Below are 26,955 nucleotides of genomic sequence, written 5' to 3'. Positions count from 1 at the left end.
GATGTACAGTTTTTTACTTATTCCAGATGTAAGACATCAGTTTGGTACATGCTTGGTGTCAAAGGTTTACACTGGAGCTAGTCTGATATATAATGCAAAACTAGCTAGCTATGTGCAACAAACTACATGGGTTGGACAATGAAACTGAAACACCTGTCATTTTAGTGTGGGAGGATTCATGGCTAAATTGGAGCAGCCCGGTGGCCAATCTTCATTAATTGCACATTGCACCAGTAAGAGCAGTAAGAGTGAGAAGGTTCAATTAGCAGGGGAAGAGCACAGTTCTGCTCAAAATATATCAATGCACACAACATTGTGGGCGACATACCAGAGTTCAAAAGAAGACAAATTGTTGGTGCACGTCTTGCTGGCGCATCTGTGACCAAGACAACAAGTCTTTGTGATGCATCAAGAGCCACGGTATCCAGGGTAATGTCAGCATACCACCAAGAAGGATGAACCACATCCAACAGGATTAACTGTGGATGCAAGAGGAAGCTGTCTGAAACTATGACCCAGAGAAGACAACTGTGTTGTGCAGTTGTGGATTGTGCATTGAACTTTGTTCACAGCCATTGGTTCTTGAAGATATTCTTAAACCCATGCAGTGATTTACGTTATAGATTGTCTCCTGAGGGCCCAACGATCACTAGCATCTATTATATTGCTGATATTTAAATGCTCTGGTCATGTCAGTTAGTTGCAAATTGATACTGCAGCTATTTGTTTTATTAGCACCACTTACTTTCCCGGCCTTTTGTTGCCTTATCCATACTGTTTTTGTTATGTGTTGCAGGCCTGAAATGCAGGAAAGGATTTTTTAATATAAATTAATGAATTTGCTTGAACTGACCGACAACACATAACATACATGAGACTCATAGTGTGTGCAATTAGATAAAAATTTATATTTAAGTAAATGTTAGGAACACTGCATTTTTATTTTTGGGTTATTAAATGTATGCAATGGTAAAAGTTGCAAAATGAATTAAAACCTGTAAAAATAGCCTAATTTGGCCTGCTCCAGGAGAAAATGAACAATAAGAGTTCCCACATTCCTGTTACAGCTCAGTCAGAAATGCAAATGATTATTTAAATGAACAAATCCTGTAATACTTGGAGATGTCCAGAAGTAATTTCCGTTATTCATGTTTTGTTTTGTTTTTTCTCATCAGACATATTTCTGCTTGCCCCAATTGTAATTTGAACACAATTTCTGATCTTTTACTCAGTCAAGTAAAATTTTAATGTGATTTGATCTCCAATATCAAATGCTAGGTGTAAACAGCCCTACAAGTTACAAAGCCTCACAAAATAGTTCACACATTTCCTGGTGATAATCTATTCACCATTTACTGTAATTGCCAACTGGGCTAGCTTCTGATATCACTTAATAATTTATGATGTACCAGCTTGGCAATATTTTGGTTTCCAACCAAATGAATCTGAAGAATCATTGGGTGTTAACAGTGTTACATGCCATCTGTGCAGAAAACACTTTTTTAGAAAGGATAGTAATGCCACATAAATATATCGGATCTTTAAACCAATCTTCTGGCCTAATCAATAACAAACCAGCACCCTTCTACTTGACCAGCCTGTTCATTTTAATTTCTAAATGTTGTAATTGGATCATAAACGTTCACAGTGACTTAGCTGTTAGGTGGAAGGGGTTACTTGTGAATGGAAGAGTAGAGTATAGAGGGAGGAAATGGGCAGTATGTGTAACCCCAGATCATCTACAAATCTACAAATCCTTTGATTAGAATGATTGTGCCAAACAAAGTATGCAGTTACAACAGTATTATCCCCATAAAATACGAAAGAAGAAAAGAATGAATGGATAAATGAATGAATGAATGAATGAATAAATGAATAAATGAAAAAATGAATAAATGAAAAAATAGAGAAGGAAGGAATTGATAAACAAAAATAAAGAATAAACAAAGTAAAGAAAGAAATACCAAAGTAATGAACGTAAAAAAGACAGAAAGTAAAGAAAGAAAGAAAAAAAAAGAAAGTTGGAAAGAAGAGCTGAAAAGAGTTTGTAGAGTATAGTATCTTTACACCCCCAAAAGTAATAATATGTACTACCGTTAAAGCTACAAAAGAATGAAAGAAAGAAAGAAAGAAAGAAACAAACAAACAAATACCACTAACATTTGTGCATGGACCAAGCAAAAAAGGCAAACAATAAGAACGAATAAAAAAGAAAGAAAGGGAATTAATGAAAAAAAAGAAGGAATGAAGAAGGAAATATGAAAATACAGAAATGAGGAATTTAAAGACAAAAGATAAGGAAGGAAAGGATGAAAGAAGGAAGGAAATGAGAAGAAGACTGGACCAATATCTGGGTATCTGGGAAGGAACACAGCCCACCTGAGGCATATGAGAGCAGGTGACAGATGAAGCATGAGTGCGGAGAACAGACACACAGATAGAACCAGAGATAGAGAGAGTGCAGCACCGTGAATGAAAGAGAGAGAGAAAGAGAGAGAGGGAGAAGTGGGAGGGCATGGAGGTGGGAGGGAGGAGAGAGTGAGAGAGAGAGAGAGAGAGAGAGAGAGAGAGAGAGAGAGAGAGAGAGCTTGGCTGGTGTCCATGTTAGCAGCAGGGGAGTGGAGCAGGCGGTAGGGGAGGATCGCTGAGTGGCACGTGGAGAGGCAGTATTTCACTGCACTGGACGAGAGACATTGCTGTGGAGGAGGAGAGAGAGAGAGAGAGAGAGAGTGTGAGAGAGAGGGAGAGAGAGAGAGAGAGAGAGAGAGAGAAGAGACAGGGCTTCTTCTTATTAGTCAGACAAGTCAGCGGTGCACCTCCATTCTCTCTAAGATCAGCACGGCCCCCTTGACTGACACACACACACACACACACTGGAGCACACACACATACACTGGAGCATACACACTCTGGTGCATACACACACCCACACCCAGTGTGTGTGAGTTGGTGGAATGCGTCTGACAGAGCGGTCAGCCAGGGTTGAGTCACATCGCTGGTGCTGCTGCGTTTTCTCTTCATTCTTGGAAACACACACACACTGAGAGCTTCACACTTACACACACACACACACACACACTCCAGAGTGAGGATATAACAGCACTCACACATACACACACACACACACACACAGACAACACACACACAGACACGCACTTACACACTCATAATCACTCACATAAATATATTTATATATACATATATATATATATATATATATATATATACATTTATATTCATATACAAACACACACACACACACACACACACACACACAAGGATTTACGAGTTGACTCCTGTCATGATGAGCCGATGACTGCAGCCCGTCCATCCCTGCACTGGAGCATGGAGCGTACTCTCACTGGACAGTAGGGACCGAGCCTGAGAGAGAGAGAGAGACTGAGCGTATTCAGGACGAGTGTGAGGCAGGATGGCGGTGTGTGTGCGGACCCTCACCCTCACACTTTGTGTGGTCCTGTGGGGCAACTCTGCAGTGCGAGGAGTGAAGAGCAACTCCCCCAGACTACGACTGTCCCATAAAGGTAAGGCAACAGGTGTGTGTGTGTGTGTGTGTGAGTGAAAGTGATATTTGAGGACAGAGGACAGTGTGTATGTAGTACATTAGCTGTGCAGTTTGAGTAAAACACTGGAAACACTGTGAAAACATGCAGTGCGTGGAGAAGCGTGAGTGGGTCCACTGGGTGTAATGATGCGGGTGAGTGGGCTTTAATGCAGGGCTTCCGCTCCCTCTTAATGCAGGTCAATGCATGCTGAACAGATTAACACAGTGCATTCTTTACACTGCCTCACCAACACGACTCTGTTATTACACAACTCCTGCGTAATCCACCTGCAGAGACAATAAACTGCAGAGAAAAGTTCAATAGTGCTACTACCACTACTACTGCTACTACTACTACTACTACTACTACTACTATTACTACTATCACTACTACTACAAATGTACCTCCAACAAAACACCATATCTTTGAAATACCTAATTTTAAAGGTATTGCCTGTGACACATCATCCTTAATCAGGGACGAGAAACTAATAAATAAATACATAAATAAATATGATCATAAGTTATCAATATTACCTTATATATGTTAATTCACTGACTTTAAAATGTAACAACAGTCCTACAAAGTCCTTTATCAATGACAGTTATAAAAAAAAAAATCACGCATTAAAAATATAATTAAAAGAAGAGTACAAGAGTATGAATGAGTAAGAGTAAGACTGCTACATAATCATTCACAGATAGCTGAGCCAACTTCAATAAATAAATAAGTAAATAAATAAATAAATAAATAAATAAATAAATAATACATATTATCTAAAGTTATCAACTTTGCCTTATATCTGTTAATACACTGACTTTAAAATGCAGCAACAGTCACACAAAGTCCTTTATCAATGACAGTTATTAAAAATACAGTCATTAAATATATAATTTAAAAAACTACTAAAAACTAAGTTCTTTGTCCTGTGATCAAAAAGCAGCTTTTTGCAAATCTGCTTTTTGACAACATCAGTTGTAAAAAGCGCTATACAAATAAATTTAATTTGATTTGATATGAAATTTAAGAATTTAAGAATTGTGTCTCAAGCAAAGCACATATAATAACTTTATAATGTGAAGAGTGCATTGGGAAATATTTAAGAATAAACAAACAGACAAACGCATTAATGAATAAACTGAATTTTAGATTTTTTTCTTCAATAAAACCTTGTATGTATTGAATGTTTAGTTCATAATGTAACAAAAATGCTATATAATCATTCACAGTTAACTGAGCCAACTTAATTAAAAAATAAATAAATAAATAATTGTTGTCTTAACTTATATATTTTATAATGAATTAAGAATACCTAGGTATATTGTTATTCCATCTTTATACAAGATAAAGGGCAAAGCAATATACTAAATATCTCAATCTATCAGTCACAGTCCTTTAAAACCATTTGGCACTCCCTTTCATCAGAACCATTCTTTCAATACACAGAGTGACTCATAGATTTCCATTCTATTAAACTTCATTATATCCACCTCTTTATAAATTAGGCCGCTTGCTGACTATATCACAGCAGGGTGCTCTTATTGAGACGTGAATAGTTTGGACGAGGCCACTTTGAGCCCAATAAAGAAGTCAGACTGTGTCTTGTATTGTTGTTTTTCCTCTGTGTTACGGTGGTTGACTTTCTACAATGTGGCTTTCTTTAAACTCTGGCGGTTCAGTGAAAGAGCGTCAGACACTCATTTTGTTATGCTGGTGTCTGCCTCGCCTGTTTACACTGTAATGCTGGAGAGATGAGGGCACCCTTTGTAGATAGCTACACACCCTACCAGTGGGAAATCCTCTCTCTGTCTGTCTCTCTCTCCCTCCACTTTCTTTCATCACGGTTTCGTGGAAAGAATCCACACCAAGAATCCACAAGTTGGTCATGGTTGATATTATGCGTGGAATGTAGATGCTTAGAAAATAATGTTATTTGTCACAGCTGTGATCTGTACACCTTACTTGCTAGTAAAATTTTGAATAATTTCCACACAACTGGGAGTTTGGAATTGGACTTTGCAGTACAAGTAGTAGAAGCCTTGAAGATGAATGTTTTTTTTACACTGTACCTCCAAGACTTAGATACTAGTCTAGACTTGAACATTTTTAGAAGAGCTCTTATCCAGAATGTAGATTTAGAGTCTTGCCCAAGGATGTTTTTTTATAGCTGGGGAAAGTTGGAGTTTAAAGATCATAAAGTGTAGTAGAAGCATGCTTTTTAAACACTGTGGGTTCTACATCTAAATGTCTTAGAATCAGTTAGATGCTTCGATCCAGAATGTATGGTTAGGAGTCTTGCCCAAAAGCATTGTAATGGGAATAAATATGGAGTGTCACAAAGTAAAGTAGTGTATCCTACAATTTCTAGTGATGGTTTTTAAAAGATGCTCTTTTCCAGAATGTTGGGTTGGAGTCTTGCCCCAATGATTTTTATTCATAACTGGGAGAAATTTCAAGATTCCAAAGGGTAGTAAACATCATCCCAGGGACTCCCACTCATAACTGGGTAAAGAGTTTAATGATTGCAGGGTGTCAGCTTAAATATATGGCAGTTAGAATATATTATTATTCAGACTGTAGAGGTAGGACTTTAGACCAAGTGTGTTTCTTTATAATTGGGGGACATTGGAGATAGTAGGTCACAAGGTGTAGCAGAACTCAAGGAAATATATGGATTTGATACTGTAGTTCCTTCAGGCAAAAAGAAGTTTAGAAGTTGAAAGATGCCTTCATCCAAAATGCAGAATGGGGATATCATGAAACTGCGTATTTTTACCAGATAGGTCCTACATCTGAGATCAATTCTGAGATTCTGAGAGATGCTCCTATACAAAATGTAGAGGAGTCTTGTCAAGAACATCATAACTGGGGAATGTTGAATTTGTTGAATGTTGAACCTTGAATCTATTCCTTGAGTTTTTACCAAGTACATAAGTGGGGTAAATATTGTATTTGAAGATGATAGGGTTTTTTTACACTGTAGGTCCTATAGCTTAGACTTTATCAGTGATGCAGTGTTAGAAGTCTTGCCTAAGAAGTCCCACTACTACAAATGTGCTATTTTCCAAAATATAAGCCTACGGTTCTATTTAATTTTTTACTCAGTTAAAGATTGAGTTTGAAAATCATTGGATACAGTCATAAAGCATCATGTTTTTCTTTTACATTGAAGTTCTACAGCTTTGAATAATGGAAGCTTAGTTTTTGAGGATGCTGTTACTCAGTATATGGTGTTGGGAGTCTTATCCAAACATTTGTACTGATGATAGTGTGGTGTACTGACCTTGCTCCATTGAGGACATTGGAGTTGCCCATTAAACCAGGCTACCAGCAATCATCTGATCCATCATAAGTATAATTGTGTCATTTTTTGAGGCCACTGGCGCACACACACACCCACGCACACACACACACATAGAACTCATATCATGATTGACAGATAGAATAAAAAAGCTTTATCACTCTAAATATAACATTTTCTCATCTCTCAGCTCAGCCCGGTCCCTCGCGTCACTCTTCTCACCTCCGTTTCTCTCCTTTTTATCAGCCATCCACACAGACTTTCTCCATCCATCCCTCACACTCTTTTACTGTTTATTTCACACCCTCCCTCTCTCCCTCTCTCCTTCTCTCGCTCGGCTTTCTGCGTGTCCGGACTGATACATCGCGCTTCACCATGCAGAGCGGAGGAGAGTGTTTAGCTTGCATCCTATCATTATGGTATGAAAAACATCTTGGCTTTAATAGACGCCGTCGGTGCTCCGACATGCACTGAGGTATTCAGAGAGCTCGCAGGGAGGGAGGTGTGTGGTTAGGCTTTGGTGGTTTCGCTATTGAAATATTACTATGTCTTAAATTATCTTAAGAATGAGGCCAGGTGACAGGTAATTGAAGTCAGCTTTGTGGTGATGTGCCAGGCTGTTGGGTGAAAGCAAGAAGCTGAAGGTGCCCTTTTCCTGGGTGCAGGAGGTTCAGTTCAACAGGAACCTGTGGCAACGTGTTTATAGGCCTAATTTAGATGATTTAGGTGTTCTTGGAGCCTTGCTTGTCTTTTTTTAGGTCTGTGTTTTTCTCTTTTACTGCTTCCTACACCTCTGTAGGAACTGTACAGGCGGTTCTGTATGCTGGTTGATTGCTATTTTTAAGGTTAAGTATAATCTTGTATAGGGTTGGGCAGTATCCACTTTTTTATATCATCATAATATCTCAAATTATCACAGCATGTTATACAGTATTACTAGGGTATGAGGAGCACTGCAAGAGCACAAGTAGCACACATGATCCTACATAAATGTGGGTTGCATAAAAGTATATGCATATAAGACTGAAATGTATATATATAGTGTATATAATATATATTATGATTGGCATGGAACTCCTATCCACCGGTGGTGTTATTTTGCCACACAAACACAACCCATAGAAGAGAACGTAAAAACAGTAAAGCTACAGATACACTACACATGTCACTGCTTTTCTCTGATATAGAGCTTCTATACAATAAATTAAGGGACAGAAACTACAGCGGTGTTCAAATTTTCACATTATACTTATGGTTAGGGTAGAGTTAGGTAAAGTTTAGGATTTGTGTCGGGTGTAGGTACATAGTTACATAAGTTTCGAGTCATTTTTGGTTACTTTTGTTGATTATTATGGCTTACAGCCAATGAAAAAACAAACATCAGTGTCTCAGAAAATTTAAATATGATATAATAAGATAAGACCATTTAGTACTTTTGCAGTGTGGGCAGTGTGCCAAGTCCTGCTTGAAAATGAAATGAGCATCTCCATAAAAGTTGTCAGCAGAGGGAAGCATGAAGTGCTGTAAGATGTTCAGAGAAAACATGCATTGGAGATATATTGGACATGATATAACACGGTGGTCCAACACCAGCAGATGACAAGGCTCTAGTAGTTGTAGATTATCTATGAGATTCTCTGTTTAAATCATTTGATTTTCATATTAGCAACATAATCCCATAAATCATTTATTTTGAGACCAGGCTTTCTCATCCTGTGTTATTTTATAACCAAAAAAGTCAGAAATTAATCAAAAACGCTAAAATGTGGCTGGTTCTCCTGTGTCTGGGCTCACAGTAATACAGCTCGGCTTAGATTAGCTAGCTAGCTAAGGTGGCTAAAAGACTAGACATCACATAAATATAATAAATCTTCATATCTAGGAGCACACAATCAAGTCATGTTTTTTTCCAAACTCACATTTCCAACTGACAACAATGCTGAGTCTGTCTTTATTCCCACCCATTTGCTGAGTTTGACATCACCAGTCGATTGGCTAGAAAGTTGTTGCTTTCTTAAATGGGCATGAAGTAATACAATATTATTAATGTGCACAGAACAGAAATTTGACACATCGTTGACACTAATTTTGAAATGCTATTTGGAAAATTGGACCATCAGAATTTATACATGGTCACACCAAATACTACAAACCGCCCAACCCTAATTGTGCAGAAAATTTGAAAGTGTTCCCCTGAGCTAATCCAGAATGATAGTCATAATGATTGTCATTTGGTGTTCTTCTAAAGCATAAAAGACATCTTTCATTCTGAGCATTGGGTGTCTTTTTTTTTCATTACAATCGTGATTATTAGGGGATCTAGAATAAGCCTGGATAAGCCTGGAAGCGTGTTGTCTTACGGTGTTAAATTATGTCTCAGTAGGGGAAGGATAACAGCAATTTTCTTTTATTACTCAGCACAATCTCCAACACAATCTCTAATTAGATAATTTCTTCCAAACATCTCCTGATTAAGAGCTGAAGAAACCATTCGACTGGTGTTCTTCCAAAGCTACTAAAATTGCTTTATGAGTGCATAATAGCCCTGGTTTTGGACAAGGCTGTATCCAATCAAACGTCTTAATGCAGTGGTTGCACTGCAGTGAGTCTCCTTGATTATTAGAGCATGGCAGCAGTGCTGCAGGCCCAGTGGAGATCCATGGAGGCCAAAGTGGGAACTCCCATTTGAAGCAGACTATAGCACCATTTACATCCAACATGTGTTTCAGTTTAAAGTTTTATCCACATGAAATGATAATTACCTTATGGACATGCTTCAGCAATTAGAGTAACGTGAGTCTAGCTTCAAAAACAAAGTGGCTGGCATGAAGTGTTGATACATTTTTGGGGAAAAAAAATGGAAGCTGAACTTAATGTAACTACACATGTGAAATGTATTTTATGTACATGTATTGTAGGTGTTTGGGTGGAGCTGCATGGGTGCGGCCTCCACAATAAACTCTGCGGTAAGGAGCTTTGGACTAAAGTGGGTAGAAACACAACTCCATGGCCAGATACAACCACAGGAGTTAATGAATAAGCTGTGTAATTTCCATGTTAACAGAAAGGAAAATGGTTCTGTTGAAGAAGAATGAGTCAGGTATGGTTTTCGAAGGTATGAAAATTGTTGGCCACAAATGTTCAGCTCAGTACCAGTTGTGCATTCCTGGACAGATGGGCTACTGGTATCTTCACTCAGGTATTTTCTGGAGCAGTGGTTTACGGACTGTGGTATGTGTATCCCTGGTGGTACGTGAAGCATCCCAAGGTGGTACAGTAGATGACCTCAGAAATCATACTAATGACTAACGCCTATGTTTTTATCTATATTTTTATTTTAACTTTGGATCAGTTTTGCGCTTAGTTCTCTACCCAGCTGTGTGTAGGTCCATACTTAAGTTATTTACTTTCACATCTACAGTTCTACAATTATTATTATCAGTTTTACATGCCCTAAAATTGAACCTTACTGATAATTATTACTGAATACTTAACCTAGGGTTCAAGAGAATGCCTTGTAGACACTGCAGTGCACCACATCATCACTCATCAGTCATATTGTTTTCTTCTTACTTGTTTTACCATGTTTTTCGGACTGTAAGGTGCACCAAAATATAAGGCACAAGATCAATGAACAGGTCTATTGTTATACTGTTATGAAGTGCACTCGATTATAATATAATATATTAAAGTGGCAGTCCATATTATTTAGTTTTTAAACTGAAAACTGAAGCATTTCTGAGTGGAGAGGGGATAAAATATTGTATTTAATGGTACCAGTGTGCTGGAACGACCATCCCTGCTAAGCCTAATACAGTATATTCATTCAAAAAACTGGGGTGTCGGAACGCTTTTCAAAGGAGTTTTTATGTACTTACGTCACACATGCAGCCTCTAAAAGAGGATCAGGCTCCGTTTTACTAAATGAGAGCGGCTGGTGGTGCAATGGAGACTTCAGAAGAGGAAACTCAGACCTCAGTAGCTCATTCACCCATAGTAAAAACAAAGTGTGTAGTTGAGCGCACTCTCTTAATGTGACTGAACATAACCTGGAATCGGATTCATGTGCTCTAAAAGGAGACCACATCACACCCACCCAGTTTAAAATGTTCCACATGCTTTGTGCAATTACCTATTTTCACCAAAGAGGGCACAAAATTCGAAAACTTACGGACATCAGCTTTAAGTAATGCCGCTAAGTGAACTATTAAGGATGCCTATATCAAAGTGACCTAGGGTGTCACCATGTTTTCGAAAATTCTAAATGATGATTTGAAATCATGCATTATTACAGACATTATCAGCCACCAATATCAGGTTAAGGGTTGTTATCATTAAATAAAATAGTATGTATATATTTTACAGTTAATATAGTCTATCCCACGCAGAAAGTAAGGTGTGTGTGGTAATAGGGGACCCTTCTAATTCCACAGGTCTTGTGGCTGGGGGGACGCCTAAGTAACCAAAACGTAAAACAAGTCCTGGATGTTAATTTACACACATTTCTTTTATGAAAACTATTATTCGGGTGAGTAAAGCGCTTTCGTTAATTTACAGTAAGTTTAGACTTCCTATGTTTTGAATAAAATGGCCGGTAATAGAGGCCACTACCCTAAGGATTAATATTATTCCAACTACGGTTGCCATAATGCTCCGACAATCCATCAAGCTGTGTGGCTTTGTAGCTTACCAATGTCGTACAAAAACATTTTGACAGATTTTTGAGCATCGTGTACCACATCAAATGGGTTAGAGGTCAGTAAACACAACCAGAATTAATACATAAGGCGCATTATTTGGTGCACTGTTGATATTTGAGAAAATTAAAGGATTTTAAGTGTGCCTTATAGCCCGAAAAATACGGTAAGCTTTCCAAGATGTCTGAAAAGGGATTCTCCATTGACCATAAATGATAATTCTCAGTTAGCAGATAGGGTAACACTTTACTTGGATGGTCCATTTGATGGCCTCTTTGATGCTCAACTGACATTCAGCTAACATTCAACTAAATGTATATTAAATGCAAATGAACTAAAAGGTGAAAGTAGATGATTGTCTATTGAATATAACCCTACATTCAACTCTAATCCAAACATTTATCTTAATATTTTAGGATTGGGTTTAGGGTTAGATCTTAAGCTTAGGTTAAGGTTAGGTGTAGGGTTAGGTTCTATTTTGAATCAATTACATTCAACATAGGATTAAGTTAAATGTAATGGACATTCAATTCAGTGTTAGTTAAATGTCAGTTGAGCATCAACAAGGCCATAAAATGGACCATCCAAGTAAAGTGTTGCCGCAGATAGCTAATAACACTAGCACAGTAGTCCCAGTGTGAGGTACTTGGCTACTTGGAAGTTTTAGTTTGAGAAAGTTTGAGAACCTCTGTTATAAAGTCAGATCACATCAGTAGACCAAATTCCATTCCATTACCCGGAATTCGATTTACAGGCACTTCTACAGTTGCATCCCCACCCTCTTCTACCAGGGTGACTAGTGTGATGGCGTGCAAGGGGGGTAAAAAGCATCTGGGGCACGAGATCTCCAAGAGTTGTGCATTTATCCCTCAGTAAAATTAGTTTAAATCTTCTCCAAACATTATTTCAAAACACTTCCACCTGGTCCTGCAGAGTGGGACTCTGTTTTAGATGATGTCACTCTGTTATGACAGAGTTAGAGTTTCGTGCATTACCTTGTGTAAATAAATCTCTCTGGGTGTACCACAGTATCACTGAACATTTACCTCTCACGGAATTTAAACACCAAGCTGCCAAAGACTCTCCAGAGCTTTTAGCAGGAGTTCCAGCTACTTAAGAGCAAGCAGCATCTTATCTTACATCAATAAATGTTCAAATATACTTGATCCGCTCACGCAGTAACAAGTTCCACCTACTGTTGTTTAACATGTTTACAAAAGCTCAAATGAATTGAAGTGGTTTAAAACTACAAGCTGTAACATTCTGTTGCTACCAGTGGTGTGGTTTTGATTCTGTTCAAAGTTGGCATTTATTACATTTATTGAGTATGTTAAATTGTTTTTGATGAAGTAATAGGAAGCGTATGACTTTGTTTGGGGCCAAAACAAATTTACAAATCCATTTCAGCTCTGTAATTTTGTTTAGTTTTATAAAGCCCCCCTAAAAATTTTATTGGCTACTTTATTAAAAACAAAAAGTTATTCTCACAGAATAAGTCCGACAAAACAGAAGGCATAGCATAGTTTTTCCACTGTAACTCAAGCACTGGAATGATTCACATTAAGTTTTACTGAATATTGTTGTTGTTGTCCTCTGGTTGTATCCTCTGTAATGTCTAATGTACTGTTAGCAAGCTTGTAGTTAAGTTAGTTTTAAGCCTCCCTTCTCATTTCTTCAGGATTTTTTTGTCTATTTAATGTGTGTTCAGTTCTAGCTTGGTTCAGCTCATGTAATCCATTTTTTTGTTGTTTTTTTTGATGAAGCAAGTGTAGGAGATGTTAACTTTTAGCTTAGTTCAGATCTCTGCTTTCTCCCCAGGCTTTTACTTTGTCACATGCCACATTTTAGCTTCCTCCTGTCAATACTTGTCCAGGAAAAGCTACATTCATTAGGCCTGGCTCCTGTAAAAATCTTTAGCCCCATTACTAGTAGAGTCTGGAGGTGATGTGCTGCTCTCCAGTATCAACAACACTAGATTCTTTAAGAAGTCTATGTCTTTATGTAATTTTGCTGTTTTTTTTTTTCTATTTGTTTAGGGACTTTGTTAGTAGGCAGGGTTTGTGTAAATATGGAGGCATAAATAGTATAATGCTGTCAAAAGTCAAAATGTTTATGATTTTATATTTTTGGCTCCTTTTCACAGCTGTATATATTGCATATTTGTATTATTTGTATATTTTTTTACTTATTGTTCACTTAATATATATTATATTTTTTCTCCATAGATTTCATTTAAAGTTCATTTGTTTTATGGACATGCATGATTTCTACATGGCAATATGAGACAAAAAGTAGGTTTTATTTATAGTTCATATATATTTAATGTGATGTGTATAATGTGATGTGTATATTTAAGACTGATGTGTCTTAACAGTGCACTATTGTCATCTCTCAGTATTAACTGAGTGGAGGATCAGTCTAAAAAGCTAAATGTCTGGATTGGTGCATTCTCAGTCTGCTATAAATGCTTTATCCATTATTATCCCTATATTTTTCAACTGATAGATTGCATATGACCCCCTAAATCTGCACTGTGGCACCACCTGTTGCTAAGAACCTAAACTCTAAGCCCAAAATCCAGTGCCGGGTTTGGTTTCGCAGAGTTTTCGGCGGAGATGTGTGGATGTGTGGATGCTAGACGGTAGCACAGAGGTCTGTGTTTCATTTTATACTCTGTTTTAAATTGATAGCATAACAGCCTACAAACCGGATCGGGTTGCATGTAGGTTCAAGTCGTAATTACTGGTGTGCCACCCCTGTCTGAGCTGTAATTTTAAACCTTCCTTTGAGTTGAAGAAAGAGCCCATCTATGCTGCTGATGGCTTTAAATGATTTTGCTCTGGGTCGTTTTCTTAAAGGAGGGTTGATAGGTTGATGGGGAATGTCTGTCCTGTAAAGACTAACATGTCTGTGCCATTTATTGTGATGTGTATCATTTTCTCCTGAGTCAGGCATTTATTAGTGGAGTCATTATCAGAATACGGTGCCTTTTTTGGCTTCTCATAACTTAAACTTTTTAAAATGTTTTATTATTATTATTATTATTATTATTATTATTATTATTATTATTATTATTATTATTATTATTATTATTATTATTTTGGCAATTTATATATTTTTAAGTCTTTAAACTACACATAAATATTATTTTTTCAACTTAATCACTTTTTATTTTCATTTTTTACTATTCACTGTAGCACATTCAACTCTAGATCAGCCACATTATTCAAAGACTATTTTTTTTTCTAAAACAGTGTACCCCTGTCATGCAGCTTGCTAAAAATTTATATTTGTTGGATAGCAACAGACATTTTTAAACTGTTTATGGTTTGTTGTTCTTTTTCTGTATCCAAGATATATGTTAATTGTCTAAAATAATTTTACTTACCTTGATACGCTTATATGACAGGGTGAACAGCTTAAAGTCTACCTAAAAGTGTCTTCAGTCCCATAAAAAGCATGGACAGGGGATTCTTGGACATGTTTAAATATATATATATATATATATATATATATATATATATATATATATATATATATATATATATATATATATATATATATATATATATTTTTTTTTTTCTCTATCATATTAGGTAAATGATTAATTGAAATAGTTAAATGATAAAAAAAAGTTATTGAACCATTTAAAACAATTGGGCAGATATGTGAACTTGCAAGCAAAAAATTTGAACAGTACCAGTCAAAAGTTTGGACAGACCTTCTCATTCAATATTTTTCTTTTTTATATTGCACATTTATATGAAATACATTAAAATAAAACCATATGAAATTGTGCAGTAAACAAAAAAAAAAGAGTTTGGTCTCCACAATCCCCTGATCTAAGCCTGATCAACTGAGATGTTGATTTGAGGTGATTTAGGATGAGCTGGAGCTTCACAGCATGAAGGAAAAACAGCAACTATTGTTCAGCACCTCCAGGAACTCCTTCAAGTCGCTGAGAAAACTATTCCAGGTGACTCTCCCTCATGAAGACACTGAGATTAAAATACCAAGAGTGTGCAGATCTGTCCTCAAAGATAAATGTTGCTGCTTAGAAGAATCTTAAGCATAAAACATGTGTTCCACATGTGTTACTGTATAGCTTTTATATAGTCTTCAATGTGTTGATTTAGAGTAAATATTGATAATTGTATTGCTACATAGTTTTTTTGTTTAACTTGTTAAAACTGCTGCAAACACAGAAGGCATGTAATATTGAGGTTGACTCAATGCTGTGTAAGGTTTAGATTATCAGAGTCTTCTTTGCTACTATTACCAATGACAGGAGGACGTTGGTGTGGTGGATTCCAGAGTAATCAGTGTATGAGATTCACTATTTGTCATTCTAAAAGCTCATTTCCACATGTCCTCAGTCTGTCAGCACATGAAAGCAGGAGGATTTATTGGTGTCTCCAGTCTGCTCTGGTCGTTATTTCCTGACACTGGCCTATGTGTGTTCCCGGCAGGTCTAGTCATTGTTAGTGAATTAATGATGTACTTGGGTCTTGAGGATAATAGAGGAGTTCCTTCTGCTTTGGAACAGCGAGAGGGAACAACACATCGGGAAGATCCAGCAGATCTCTCTATTTCTCTCTTTCTGTCATCACACCACCCCCTCGCCTTTCCTCCCGATTTCTCCAGAGAGCCCAGAGAGGTCTATTTACCCAATAAACCCATCACTTCCTTTCAAACATGGGAGCTGAGGGGTCGTCATGGAGACAGCTTCTCGGGAGAGAGAGAGCGCGAGAGCAAGGGAGTGAGAGAGAGAGAAAGAGAGAGTAAAAGAGGGAGGGTCCACAAGTTTTATAATAAACATCGCAGCCAGCACAATCAGTAGGGGACAAAATGGACCCACACATGGGCTTTTGGAACACAATCCGCTCGAAGCGAAAGCGTGTTCTGCATTACAGCGCAAAAACCTTTTATCTGACTGAAGAACAATGAACGCTTAGACCGGCCTTTATCCTGAGTTACGCTGCACACATCAAACAGCCCTGACAACTGAGGAATGAGGACAATGAGCCTGATCCACAGGGGTACAGTGGTGTCTCAGTGTGCTGAGGCCTAAAGTCAGCTTCTGTCAGAGTGTAGAGCACAGCTGTGAAGGTTACAGACTTTTATCACAAGTGCGGTTGGAATGGTTCACTTGTTACCTTCTATATAAGTTCATTCCCATGCTATAAGCCGTAACTTTTCTTTCACATGATTTGAACACTGTGGCTTGTTTTATGGTGTGGCTAATACATGTTTTTTGGAGGGTTTACAGGCTAAGTTTACAGGCTAGGTTTTTTGCTGCCAAAACACGCCAGATCAATCAATAGATTCGAAATAAAAGCTTACTTCAAAGCTCTTACACTCGCCTACAAGGTGATGACAGAACAGCTCCTTCCTACTTGCACTCACTCCTGGAGGCTTACGCTACCTCCCGCCCGCTGCGCTCCTCAATGAACGTCGCCTCGGTTTGCCAAACAAACATTCACACAAAGCAATCCAGACTGTTCTCTTACAGAGTTCCCCAATGGTGGAACAAACTACCTTCCACTACCAGATCAGGAGCATCCCTCGCTATCTTTAAGAGACTCCTGAAGACAGAGCTCTTCAAAGAGCACTTACTCTCCTAACACCTCTAACAAACTAACTACTTCTAACCTCATTTCCTTCTTCCCCTCCTTCACTTCTCTATCCCTTTATTTCCCTTTGACCTGCTTTAAGCCCTGACTAAAGATGTTTTACCTTTAACTTCTATTACTTTTGTACTTCACTATTGTAAGTCGCTTTGGACAAAAGCTTCTGCCAAATGTAATGTAATGTAATGTAATGTAATGTAATGTAAACTTTAAATAAGCAAAAGTGCTTTACTCACCCAAAAAGTGTGTAGATTAGTTCAGGGCTCATCAGGGCTCAATAAAGTATTGGCAGCTACTGGACATCAGCATTAATCGTGCATTTAAAGTGGCACTCCAAGATAATTGAGTGGCTTGGGTAAAAAACAGCAAGAAATAATTTACCAAAACCGGTCGCATGTAAAGAGCATCTTTTGTTAAAGTCTGTCAGTGGATCCAGACCATGACAGTGAGGAGCAATGTCAAAAACCCACTATCAGCAATAGGTTTAAAAAAGCTGGTCCAATGCATGATGAAGAGGATAGCACCACCTCCGCGAAGCACCATGCTCTCTCCCGATACGGAGGCGTCTCGTGCTGGGGGAGCCGAAGGCTAAGTGCAATATAGTCTAGGCTACCGGTAGCGACGCCTCCACGGCAAAATCTAGACTACTTTTCCCTTTTAATATTACGACTTTACTCTTGTGACTTTTCCTGTAAGGCTACTGTGTTTTTAAACCAGCTCTGTACTGCAGCACTGTTCGCAGTATGCCATGTTATTTGCGTATATAGACTATTTAATTAAAAGTTTCTGTGTAACATCTTTCTGTGTAACCACTGTATATCATGTTATATATATAATGTGCAAAACTGTGGCTTATAGTCAGGTGGGGCCTTTCTAGGTACACATTATCTTTTGTTGAGCGGAACCCAACTTAAGGCAATCTTATAAATAATTTTATTTCTGATTTTTTTGCCCATTTTCTCCCCAATTTACACGGCCAACCCACTCATTAGGACTCCCCTTATCACTAGTGATGTCCCAACACCAGGAAGGTGAAGACTAGCACATGCCTCCTCCGATACATGTGAAGTCAGCCACTTCCTGCGAGCTGCTGATCATAGGACCACTCGGAGCCCAACCTTATATCATATTATAGTTTTAAAGGTTTTGCTCAATAAAATTATGTTTAAACAGCATACACTTTGTTAAATAATTAGTTTTAATTTGTGGTCTGTGTTCAAATTCTACCACAAGAAACATCTTAAACGTTCCATAGAGGTGGATATTAAAACAAAAAACAAAAAAAATAGTGTTGTAAAAAAGAAAAAATGATTCCAGAAATGCTGTTTTTTTTTCTTGTTGAGGATGTTAAATGTTAAAATAATAATATCACACCCAAAATGTCTGAGTTATATATTCCTCATTTAGATTCAATTCGTCATATTGGCCAGTAAAGCTTAGCCAACGTCGTCATAGATGATAGAAAAGAACACAGTTGTGGGCAGAGCACGGCTCAGCCCGGTCCCTCTGAGCTTCTATTTCCTTCAGTGTCTCTTCCCTTCGTCAACAACGTCCCCTCCCAGACTCTGCTCACTGCTTCATGTGGCATTCATTTGGGTGCTGACATCACGGACAAACACTTTACACAACACAAGGCCATAAGGAGGATGGAGTAATTGTCTTTCACACTGGGGAGCCTCCAATCTGCCTCCCACCCCACTGGGAGCTGGAGAGCCAGCGAATGTCCAGATTACAGGCTGTATTCCTTCTCTTTTATGGAGGAACCTTAAAAAATATCACTGTACATTTAAAATATACATATAGCATTGACTATTGAACTAAATATCTATAAAGCATCTTATAAACTCTACATATATTTACATATATTTAAATATATTTAAATACATCCAATACTAGTTTAAGATACCACTTTAAATAAAGCTGTTTTATAAAGGGTTTTAAATAGGTTTTAAAAGACTTAATTAATGGTTATAAATGAACATTACATCAATAAACATTAATAAGCACATAAATAGACAGAGCAACAATGATAATTACTTTTTTAACATATCCAATAAAATAATATAGAAAGTCAGTTAATATGTTATTATAGTTAAATTAATAAAGTTGTTAACAGAAATGCATCTAGACAAAAGTGGAATCACTATTTGATACACGACAAGTTACTTTCTATTCATGTGTTGTTACTGCTTATTAATGGTTTATAACCTAATTAACAACCAATAATAAACTAATTTTATTCAACTATGTATAAACCCTTTATGACAAAGGCTTATTTTAAAGTGGTACCTAGTTGAAATGAACAATTCTGTATGTATGCTTCATATGCCAATTTACTCTCATTTATATCATAAAATATCCAGTGTTATGTTAGAAGTACTAGCAAGCTATTAATAAATATCACATCAAATTCTATACATTGGAGATTAATACTAAATGCGGAGCCAACTAAACTATGAACAAAAAACACATAGAAATTTTTAGTAAACAAAAAAGTGATAAACAACCAGAATGTATTTTAGATTTTAGTAGCACCTCTTACTTAGATGACAGCTTGGCATTTTCTCAGTCAGCTTTATGAGGTAGTTCAGTTAACAGCTGTGTACAGTGAGTAGCCCAATTTGATTAACGTTCTAATCCATATGGCAAAAACTACTCAACTGAGTAATTAAAAAAAAATACTTTAAGAAATGCAAGAACTTTGAAAGTGTCCTTAAGTGCAGTCAAAAAGACCATCAAAAACATGATAATGATAATGATGAAGCTGGCTCTCATCAGGACCACCCCAAAGAAAAAGGAAAACCAAGTTACAGACCAAGTAAACAGCACTCCAGATACAGTAAGAGCCAACTAAATGCTTCATGGAGTATTTTTCTTTGTTTAAATTTACTACATGATTCCTTATGTGTGGGAGAGAGATTCAACACAAGGGCTATGTTGGACGCATTAACTGTGAAATTGTAATAACCCCAGGGTGGGGTAGTTATAATTACTTCATAGCACAAGGGAGTAGAGCCTCCTGAATTATCCCTTGTCATATCCACTGGTTCGACTGCCTGTTAGGTCATATAAAAATAAAGAGTAATCTAAAAGTGAAAAGTTCTCTGCAATTTTATTAGTATCCTAAAACAAACTTTTTCTTTAATGCCACGGTGCTTTCTACTACAAATACAGTATAAACCTCTTTAAAAATAAAATTACTGATTATCCTTTAGTCTTTTGGTGGCAGTTATCCAAATGGGATGAATTGGAGGATGGCAGCTTTACAAAAGGGATGGTTTTTCAGCCAAGGGCATGGCAACCCTTTGCGTCCTCCTTTTAAATCAGAGCCTGAGTGCGAGTCCAAGTTCCTGTCCAATTGTTCTCCCGTCTCACTGGTTACAAGTGGCATTTCTCCTGGGACGACCCTTAAGTTAAACTAATCATCTTTTTGTCTGTGAGTGAATTACAGAGCAGCATTAATCAGGAGGCTCCTCTTAGTGAAGGCCAATCTTCTTTATGACTCCTAAAGATTTACAATAAAGCCTCAGTGTTCTAAAATCAATAACTAATTCTAATTTAAAGCCTCCCTTCGTTAAACAAACTTCCCTCCATCCCACTTCCGTTTTTCCCTCTCTCTGTCATTGCGAAACATTCCCAGGACTTTCCACACTCCAGGTTATGGATGAGAGTAAACGGTTTATTTTTACTTTATGAGGCTAATTCTCCTTCGGCGTCTTTCAGCACCTCGACGCTACGTGTTGAAAGTCTCTTTTTCTGTTTGAAGTGGGCGAGCAGCAGACCGTAGTGCTCCCATAAGCCGTTTGTTTTAAGCATCGCAGATTTGTGCCTGAGCAGAGCTCCCAGCTTACAGGAACACTTAGTCTATCCCAGGTGGGGAAAATGATAGGGAATTAAATGGAGGAAATTCCCTCACCATAGCTTCAAAGCATGCCATTCTGCACATGTATGGGCACCCAATATGACTGTAAGTGGAAACATTCATTCAGACCAAATACTTGGTTCTGTTACTGTATGTATGGGTTATATGCGCTCCAGATGTCTGGATGTCTGTATAGTAAAAAAGATATTCTATATGTATATGGTTGATTCTTCACTTAGGAAACCTTTATGTTCTCAGGTTATGAAATTATGTAATAAATATTTTATTACATAATAAATACAGTAGCTTAGGTATTAAACCTATTAAACAGGCAAACTGCACTGCCACAAATTAGTTTTAAAGGTTTAAACATCAGAACTTGCTACTTACTATCATTGGTAAACATTCAAAAAATGTGGATTTGGGGGCATCAGCCTTGAGAAAGGGTGACATTTATCCATGTATTCCTCCTGGCCATGGACTAGATAAACCCTCATTACCATTCATACCAACAAAACAAATAAATAATGGAATAAATGAATAACTGAATAAATTAATAAAAAAAAATGTATACTTGTTTTAAGTGCATCGCATACTATTATTACCTGTTTGGGAATCTAAAGAGGTTTGTTTTTCACTAAAAAGTGAACATTGTCATTAATTACTGTAACAACAGAACAACACTTGGTAATGGTAATGACAGCTTATTTACATTACCCCATCGTTGTCTTTGAACTGTTTTGATATTAAAGTTAATGCAGAAAAAAAATGTTTTTTTTTAAATGGTAACACATGAAAATGACCTTGAATTCTGCACAATGAAACTTATTGACACATAAGCTAAATTTAAACAATATTAAAATCGTTTTTACAACATGGTTCAAATACCAATGACAGAATTATGTTATAACTAATTATATAAGCATATTTTTTATTAATCTTACCTAAAAGATTGCTTGCATTGTATGTGGAGGAAAAGGGATGGATAGAGCAGAAGAATTGGGAGGGATTGAGAGTAAAGGGGATTGGGAATTTATTTTATATATATATATATTTTTTTCATTTTGTCCTTTCTATTTTCTTTGGATTTCCTTTGTTACAAATTGTTATCAATCAAGCTTTAAAAACACACATAGTTTACAAAACAGTTCAACTTTTTCAAACATTACGATGATAACAGCATTCTCAATTATATTATCACCCATATATTGTCTCAGTTACTGAACAGCATGGTTTGAAGCGAATGTATCTTATTACTGACATAGTTGGGAAAGTGAAACAATGGGAAAAGGTGATTTAACAGCACACCTTGGCATTTTTATGACTTTGACATTCGGTGAAAAATGACATTCAGGAATTTAATGAGGAATGACATTCATGAATAATTTCCATGTCCCTTTTTTATCAGTGGGACTGTAAAACCGGGCATTAAAAGCATGTGCTGCCCAATGCGTCACATAAAGTGCAGAAATACAGTTCATGCGGATGAAAGTACTGTGAGGGAAAGAATTCTGTCATGGATTTGGCTTGATGTGATGCATTAACCGCATTGAAAGAATACAGTGTGTACATTGGTTTACAGTAGATTGTGGTTGTTGTAGTCTTGTTGTTTGCACTATGTTTTTTTTTTTTTTTTTTTTAATAAGACTTCACTGGGTAGTAAAGCACTGCATTTCTGGGAAGAGTTTCATGTCAGAAAGTATTCCGTCAACTGCAAAGCCAATGCCACGTAAACAATAGCGGGAACCTAATGTAATTACGCCCAGTTTCATGTACATGTGCTAGAAATCATACTGCATGACAAGGCAGGCCCTGCACTCCTTCAGCTTCGACATACACATTCCACAGTATACTTCATATATATATATATATATATACTCCCTCTCCCTGCCTTCCTCTCGCTCTCCTCACTAGCTTGTGATTGACACATGCCTCCTGTTTTTGCAGGAGCCGCACACGCAGGGTGTGTTTGTGCATCTGTCAGTCATCTCGGTTAGCTCGGTATCTGAACAGCAGGTAATTGAGGTTTGTCCTGTTGCCGCTGGAAAGCAGTAGGTGAGTTATAGTCGAGTGTTTGAATGTGGAATAAATCTGTCAGCATGTCCATCTTCATTAGCCTGACTGACAATTTACAATAACAAAGCCCAGTTCAGGGCTGCGTCCTCAGATAGGGCATCAAATCTGCTTATTGCAAGTGATGAATTTCCATATATAGCCAGTGCAGATGCTGAAAATGTGAATGAGGATTTACAGAATACATTATGACTAATGAGAATCAGTAAGACAGGACACAAACAAATAACTATCCATCACAAAACTAAATGATTTGTTTTTTGTGCAATTGATGTACAGTATCAGAAGCCTGCAGATGCGTTCTATCTGCTGTCTAATTACAGCAGAAATCTATTTAATTGAGACTTTTGATCAAAATATTTACTTACTTTTATGTAAATGACGTTTCCCAGCTGGCGCATTCCAGACCTTCAGTGTTGAAATGTGGTTGAAATACTATAATGTCAGTCATAGTTTTAGTCAACAATGCAGTTACTGAAGACACTTACTATAAAGTGAGAGCACAAATAGTACATGTAATTTGTTGAAAGCTTAAATTCTGTGGGTTGACTTTGGATTGGTCAAGTTATGGTAAGGTAAAACTGTTTTAATGTTTTGACCTTTAAAATTAAAGACAATTTTTGGTTTGTTTGTTTGTACGTTTTTTTTTTTAAGAATTTTAAAGAGTAATGCACAGCTACTTGAAGGACTACTTGAAATAAATAGTTCCTATAATGGTTAAATTGTTCTTTATTTTGGACAACCTGTCATATATGGTTTAATTAAAAAAAAAAAAAGTCTTGCTGTTCTCACAGATCAAAAAATAAAGTTTTTTTTACTAATCTAAATAGAGCCCTTTTTTACTCAGAGTGCAGAAACAGTGTGAGTCCAGACAGACTCTAAAGTTAGAAGCGTTTACTGATGTTTTGTTCATGCTCCATTGATAACGTACTCTATCTCACTCTTCTTACACCATATCTTCTCTCTCTCCCTCATAATCTCCTTGTTCTTCACTCATATCTCTCCCCTTAACTGTGTGTGATATCAATGTGTGGAGTCTCTCGACTCCCCACCCGCGCTGCCATAACCTTTAAATTGTCCGTAATGGATTTAATCTCACTCGCTCCATGAGGGTTTTCCACCATTCAAAGACTAAACACCTTGACATGCCGGGCTGAAGATATCTTCAGACAGACCTGGCTTTCCATCATGGCAGTGTGAGAAGATAGAAGTGCTGAATTCTTTTAGATATTTTACATAAAATTCTTTCATGTAGAAAAGTTTTCTGTTCAAACAGGACAAAAATGCTTAGTGTGTTTTATCATAGGAAAGAAATCAGTGTAGGACTGAAGATTTGACGTACGTAGATCTTAAAACATAGACCTTTGTTGAAGATATTTGGGGTTTTTTTGCACCTAGGGAAACAATACAAATTTGTGCAACTGGTTGAGCTCTAAATCTGATGTGAAAACATTCACATCACAGCAAACAATATTTTTTATGGAAAGATCTGAACAGGGAATAAAGTCAAATGCCATCTTTGTGTGTTGTTCTCTGTTTTGTGTATTTGTTAACGTTAAGCTTATGCTGTAAAACGTTGGAACTCTGCAAGAGACAAGACAGTGTTCGCCCACAATGCACTGTGCATGCAAGATGGCAGAGTGCAGGATGAAATGTTCAGGCATGATTGATATGTTCAGGCATCTTGATATTTAATGCATCAAGTCATCTATCAGATTGTTGAAACAATACTTCTTTTTATTTATTTTTTTTGGAATTTAGCAGCCAGACTTATCAAGAATAAAGTTAAATATCCGCAATGCAAACAACGAGAGTTAACTGTGATGCTAACAGCTGGCCTAGGCAGATTTGGAGCCACAGTGCTAAAAGACACAGCAGCAATACTCAAAGGGTTTAAAAAGGGTCAGTCACAGTGCTAACAGCAGGTATTAGCGGCATTAAAGCTGCTATGTTAACAAACACAGAAGCCAAGCACAGAAGGCTTGGAGGGGTTTTTTAGAGGGATAGGTGCCTGAGTGGGTTTGGAGCTGTGATGCTAACAGACACAGAAGTCGGGCTCAGAAGGCTTGAAGAGGGTTTGTAGAGATATAGCCGCAATGCAAACAGCTGGCCTCAGTGTGGTTGGAGCAGTGATGCTACCAGCCACAGAGGAGTTGTTCAGAAGGTTTGGAGAGGGTTTGTAAAGAGATAGCCGCAATGCAAACATCTGGCCTCAGTGTGGTTGGAGCAGCGATGCTACCAGCCACAGAGGAGATGTTCAGAAGGTTTGGAGAGGGTTTGTAAAGAGATAGCCGCAATGCAAACAGCTGGCCACAGTAGGGTTAGAGTATTGATGCTAGCAGACACAAAAGTTGGGCTCAGAAGGCTTTGACAAGGTTTGTAGAGAGATAGCCGCAATGCAAACAGCTGGTCTCAGTGTGCTTAGAGCTGTGATGCTAACAGCTAACACCTAATGCTGACCTCCTCAGAGTTGTTTCCATGGTGCTTGGAAAAAAACAAGAAGAAGGAGATGTGGCTGAACACAAGGCATTTTTTTTGGCATGGGATGCTGGAGCTCTAGTGCAACATCTACTGATGAAAAAGCCTAGCGTAGTCCTCATTTAAAGAGCTTGATGTGACAAAGACAAACATTCTCAGATGCTTGTTTTTTATTGCTGATGTGATGAAACAAATGAAAAATTATATAAGACATATGATCAATCAGAATTGATCACAGAGTAAGCAACAATGAAGGATAGTGCTTCTTTTGTTTAGTGTAATAAAGACAAATTCCACATACTGTTCCATTTCACCACACCACTGTAGCCATGCACATAGCCCAGCTACTCTGGGGGGCAATTTTTAATGAGTCAAAGGGGACGAAGCCCAAGCCTCTGAATGTGTGTTAAATCCCCTCACCCACTCCAGCTCCAGAAGAACACTTAAATAAATAAATAAATAAGACATGCCACACTAGGTCTTCAACAATATTGCAGTCTTTTCGAGGATACGAGCGGATTGGCTGGCTTAAGACAGGTTCATTTCCTCTCTACTGCAGAGAGGGGGCTCCAGGGTGGGGGGGTGGAGGGGTGTGACGGCTGTAATTTGGCACAGGCAGACAGTACAAATAACACCAGTCACAGAGAAGCACACAGGCCATACAGCAGGCAGTGTGGGGTGTGCTGGTGCTCTGAAGAGGCCCAGAGGCTTCGGTTCCCCAAGGCTGTCCTGCCATCTGGACTCCAGACCAGCAAGATGCCCCTGCCAGTCAGCCCACAGGAAGTGCCCTCCTCTGGGCTTCTCTTCAGAGCAGAGGGCCTTCACCTCGTTCGACCCGCGGAGAGATGCACACACACGCAGTGTTTATCATGCTGTTGAGTTTGATTAGGTGGAAAATATTTCAGCTGTGTGTGTGTGTGAATTGTCTGACTTGTAATGTAAGGAAAACAGAATGAAATATAGTTAACCTACAGGACCTACATGAGACCACCAGCATAGTCCTGTCTTCATAAAGTGCTTTTTACAAAAGATGTAGTTAAAAATGCAATATGTGGTTAGTTAGAAGTGGTGGAAATTATTACAGGTCTTACGCTCAGGTATTATTACAAAATTTAAGACTGAAATATGATATAATTGCAGTTTTGTGGTAGTCAGTTTTTGGCATAATACAAATTAGGCAGTGCTTCTTTACATAATTACAATTTTACAAAGAATGAACCAATATACTGCAAATGTCCCAACATTTTGGATGCTTTGCATCTATTTATCTGATAACAATGACCGTCGCAAAATGTAATGTTTTAATTTAACTGAATATAGAACACTTTCCCTTATGGGGCTCCCAGAATGA

At 37.6% G+C, this 26,955-nt stretch overlaps 1 protein-coding gene across 2 annotated transcripts in view; it reads left to right on the top strand.

Moving 5' to 3' along the window:
* The first annotated feature begins 2,623 nt into the window (after positions 1 to 2,623).
* The window catches only part of sema3e (sema domain, immunoglobulin domain (Ig), short basic domain, secreted, (semaphorin) 3E), a 71,593-nt gene continuing 47,261 nt past the window's right edge, over positions 2,624 to 26,955 (top strand). For both annotated transcript variants that reach the window (XM_022679581.2, XM_022679580.2), the window contains exon 1: positions 2,624 to 3,542. In XM_022679581.2, the coding sequence (XP_022535302.1) occupies positions 3,431 to 3,542 (112 nt within the window). In that variant the 5' untranslated portion in view covers positions 2,624 to 3,430. The remainder of the gene's footprint in view (positions 3,543 to 26,955) is intronic.

Source organism: Astyanax mexicanus, chromosome 9 (assembly GCF_023375975.1).
Source record: "Astyanax mexicanus isolate ESR-SI-001 chromosome 9, AstMex3_surface, whole genome shotgun sequence".
Lineage (NCBI taxonomy): Eukaryota > Metazoa > Chordata > Actinopteri > Characiformes > Acestrorhamphidae > Astyanax > Astyanax mexicanus.
The sequence above is the reverse complement of the archived record's forward strand: the minus strand, read 5'-3'. Positions and strand labels throughout refer to the sequence as shown.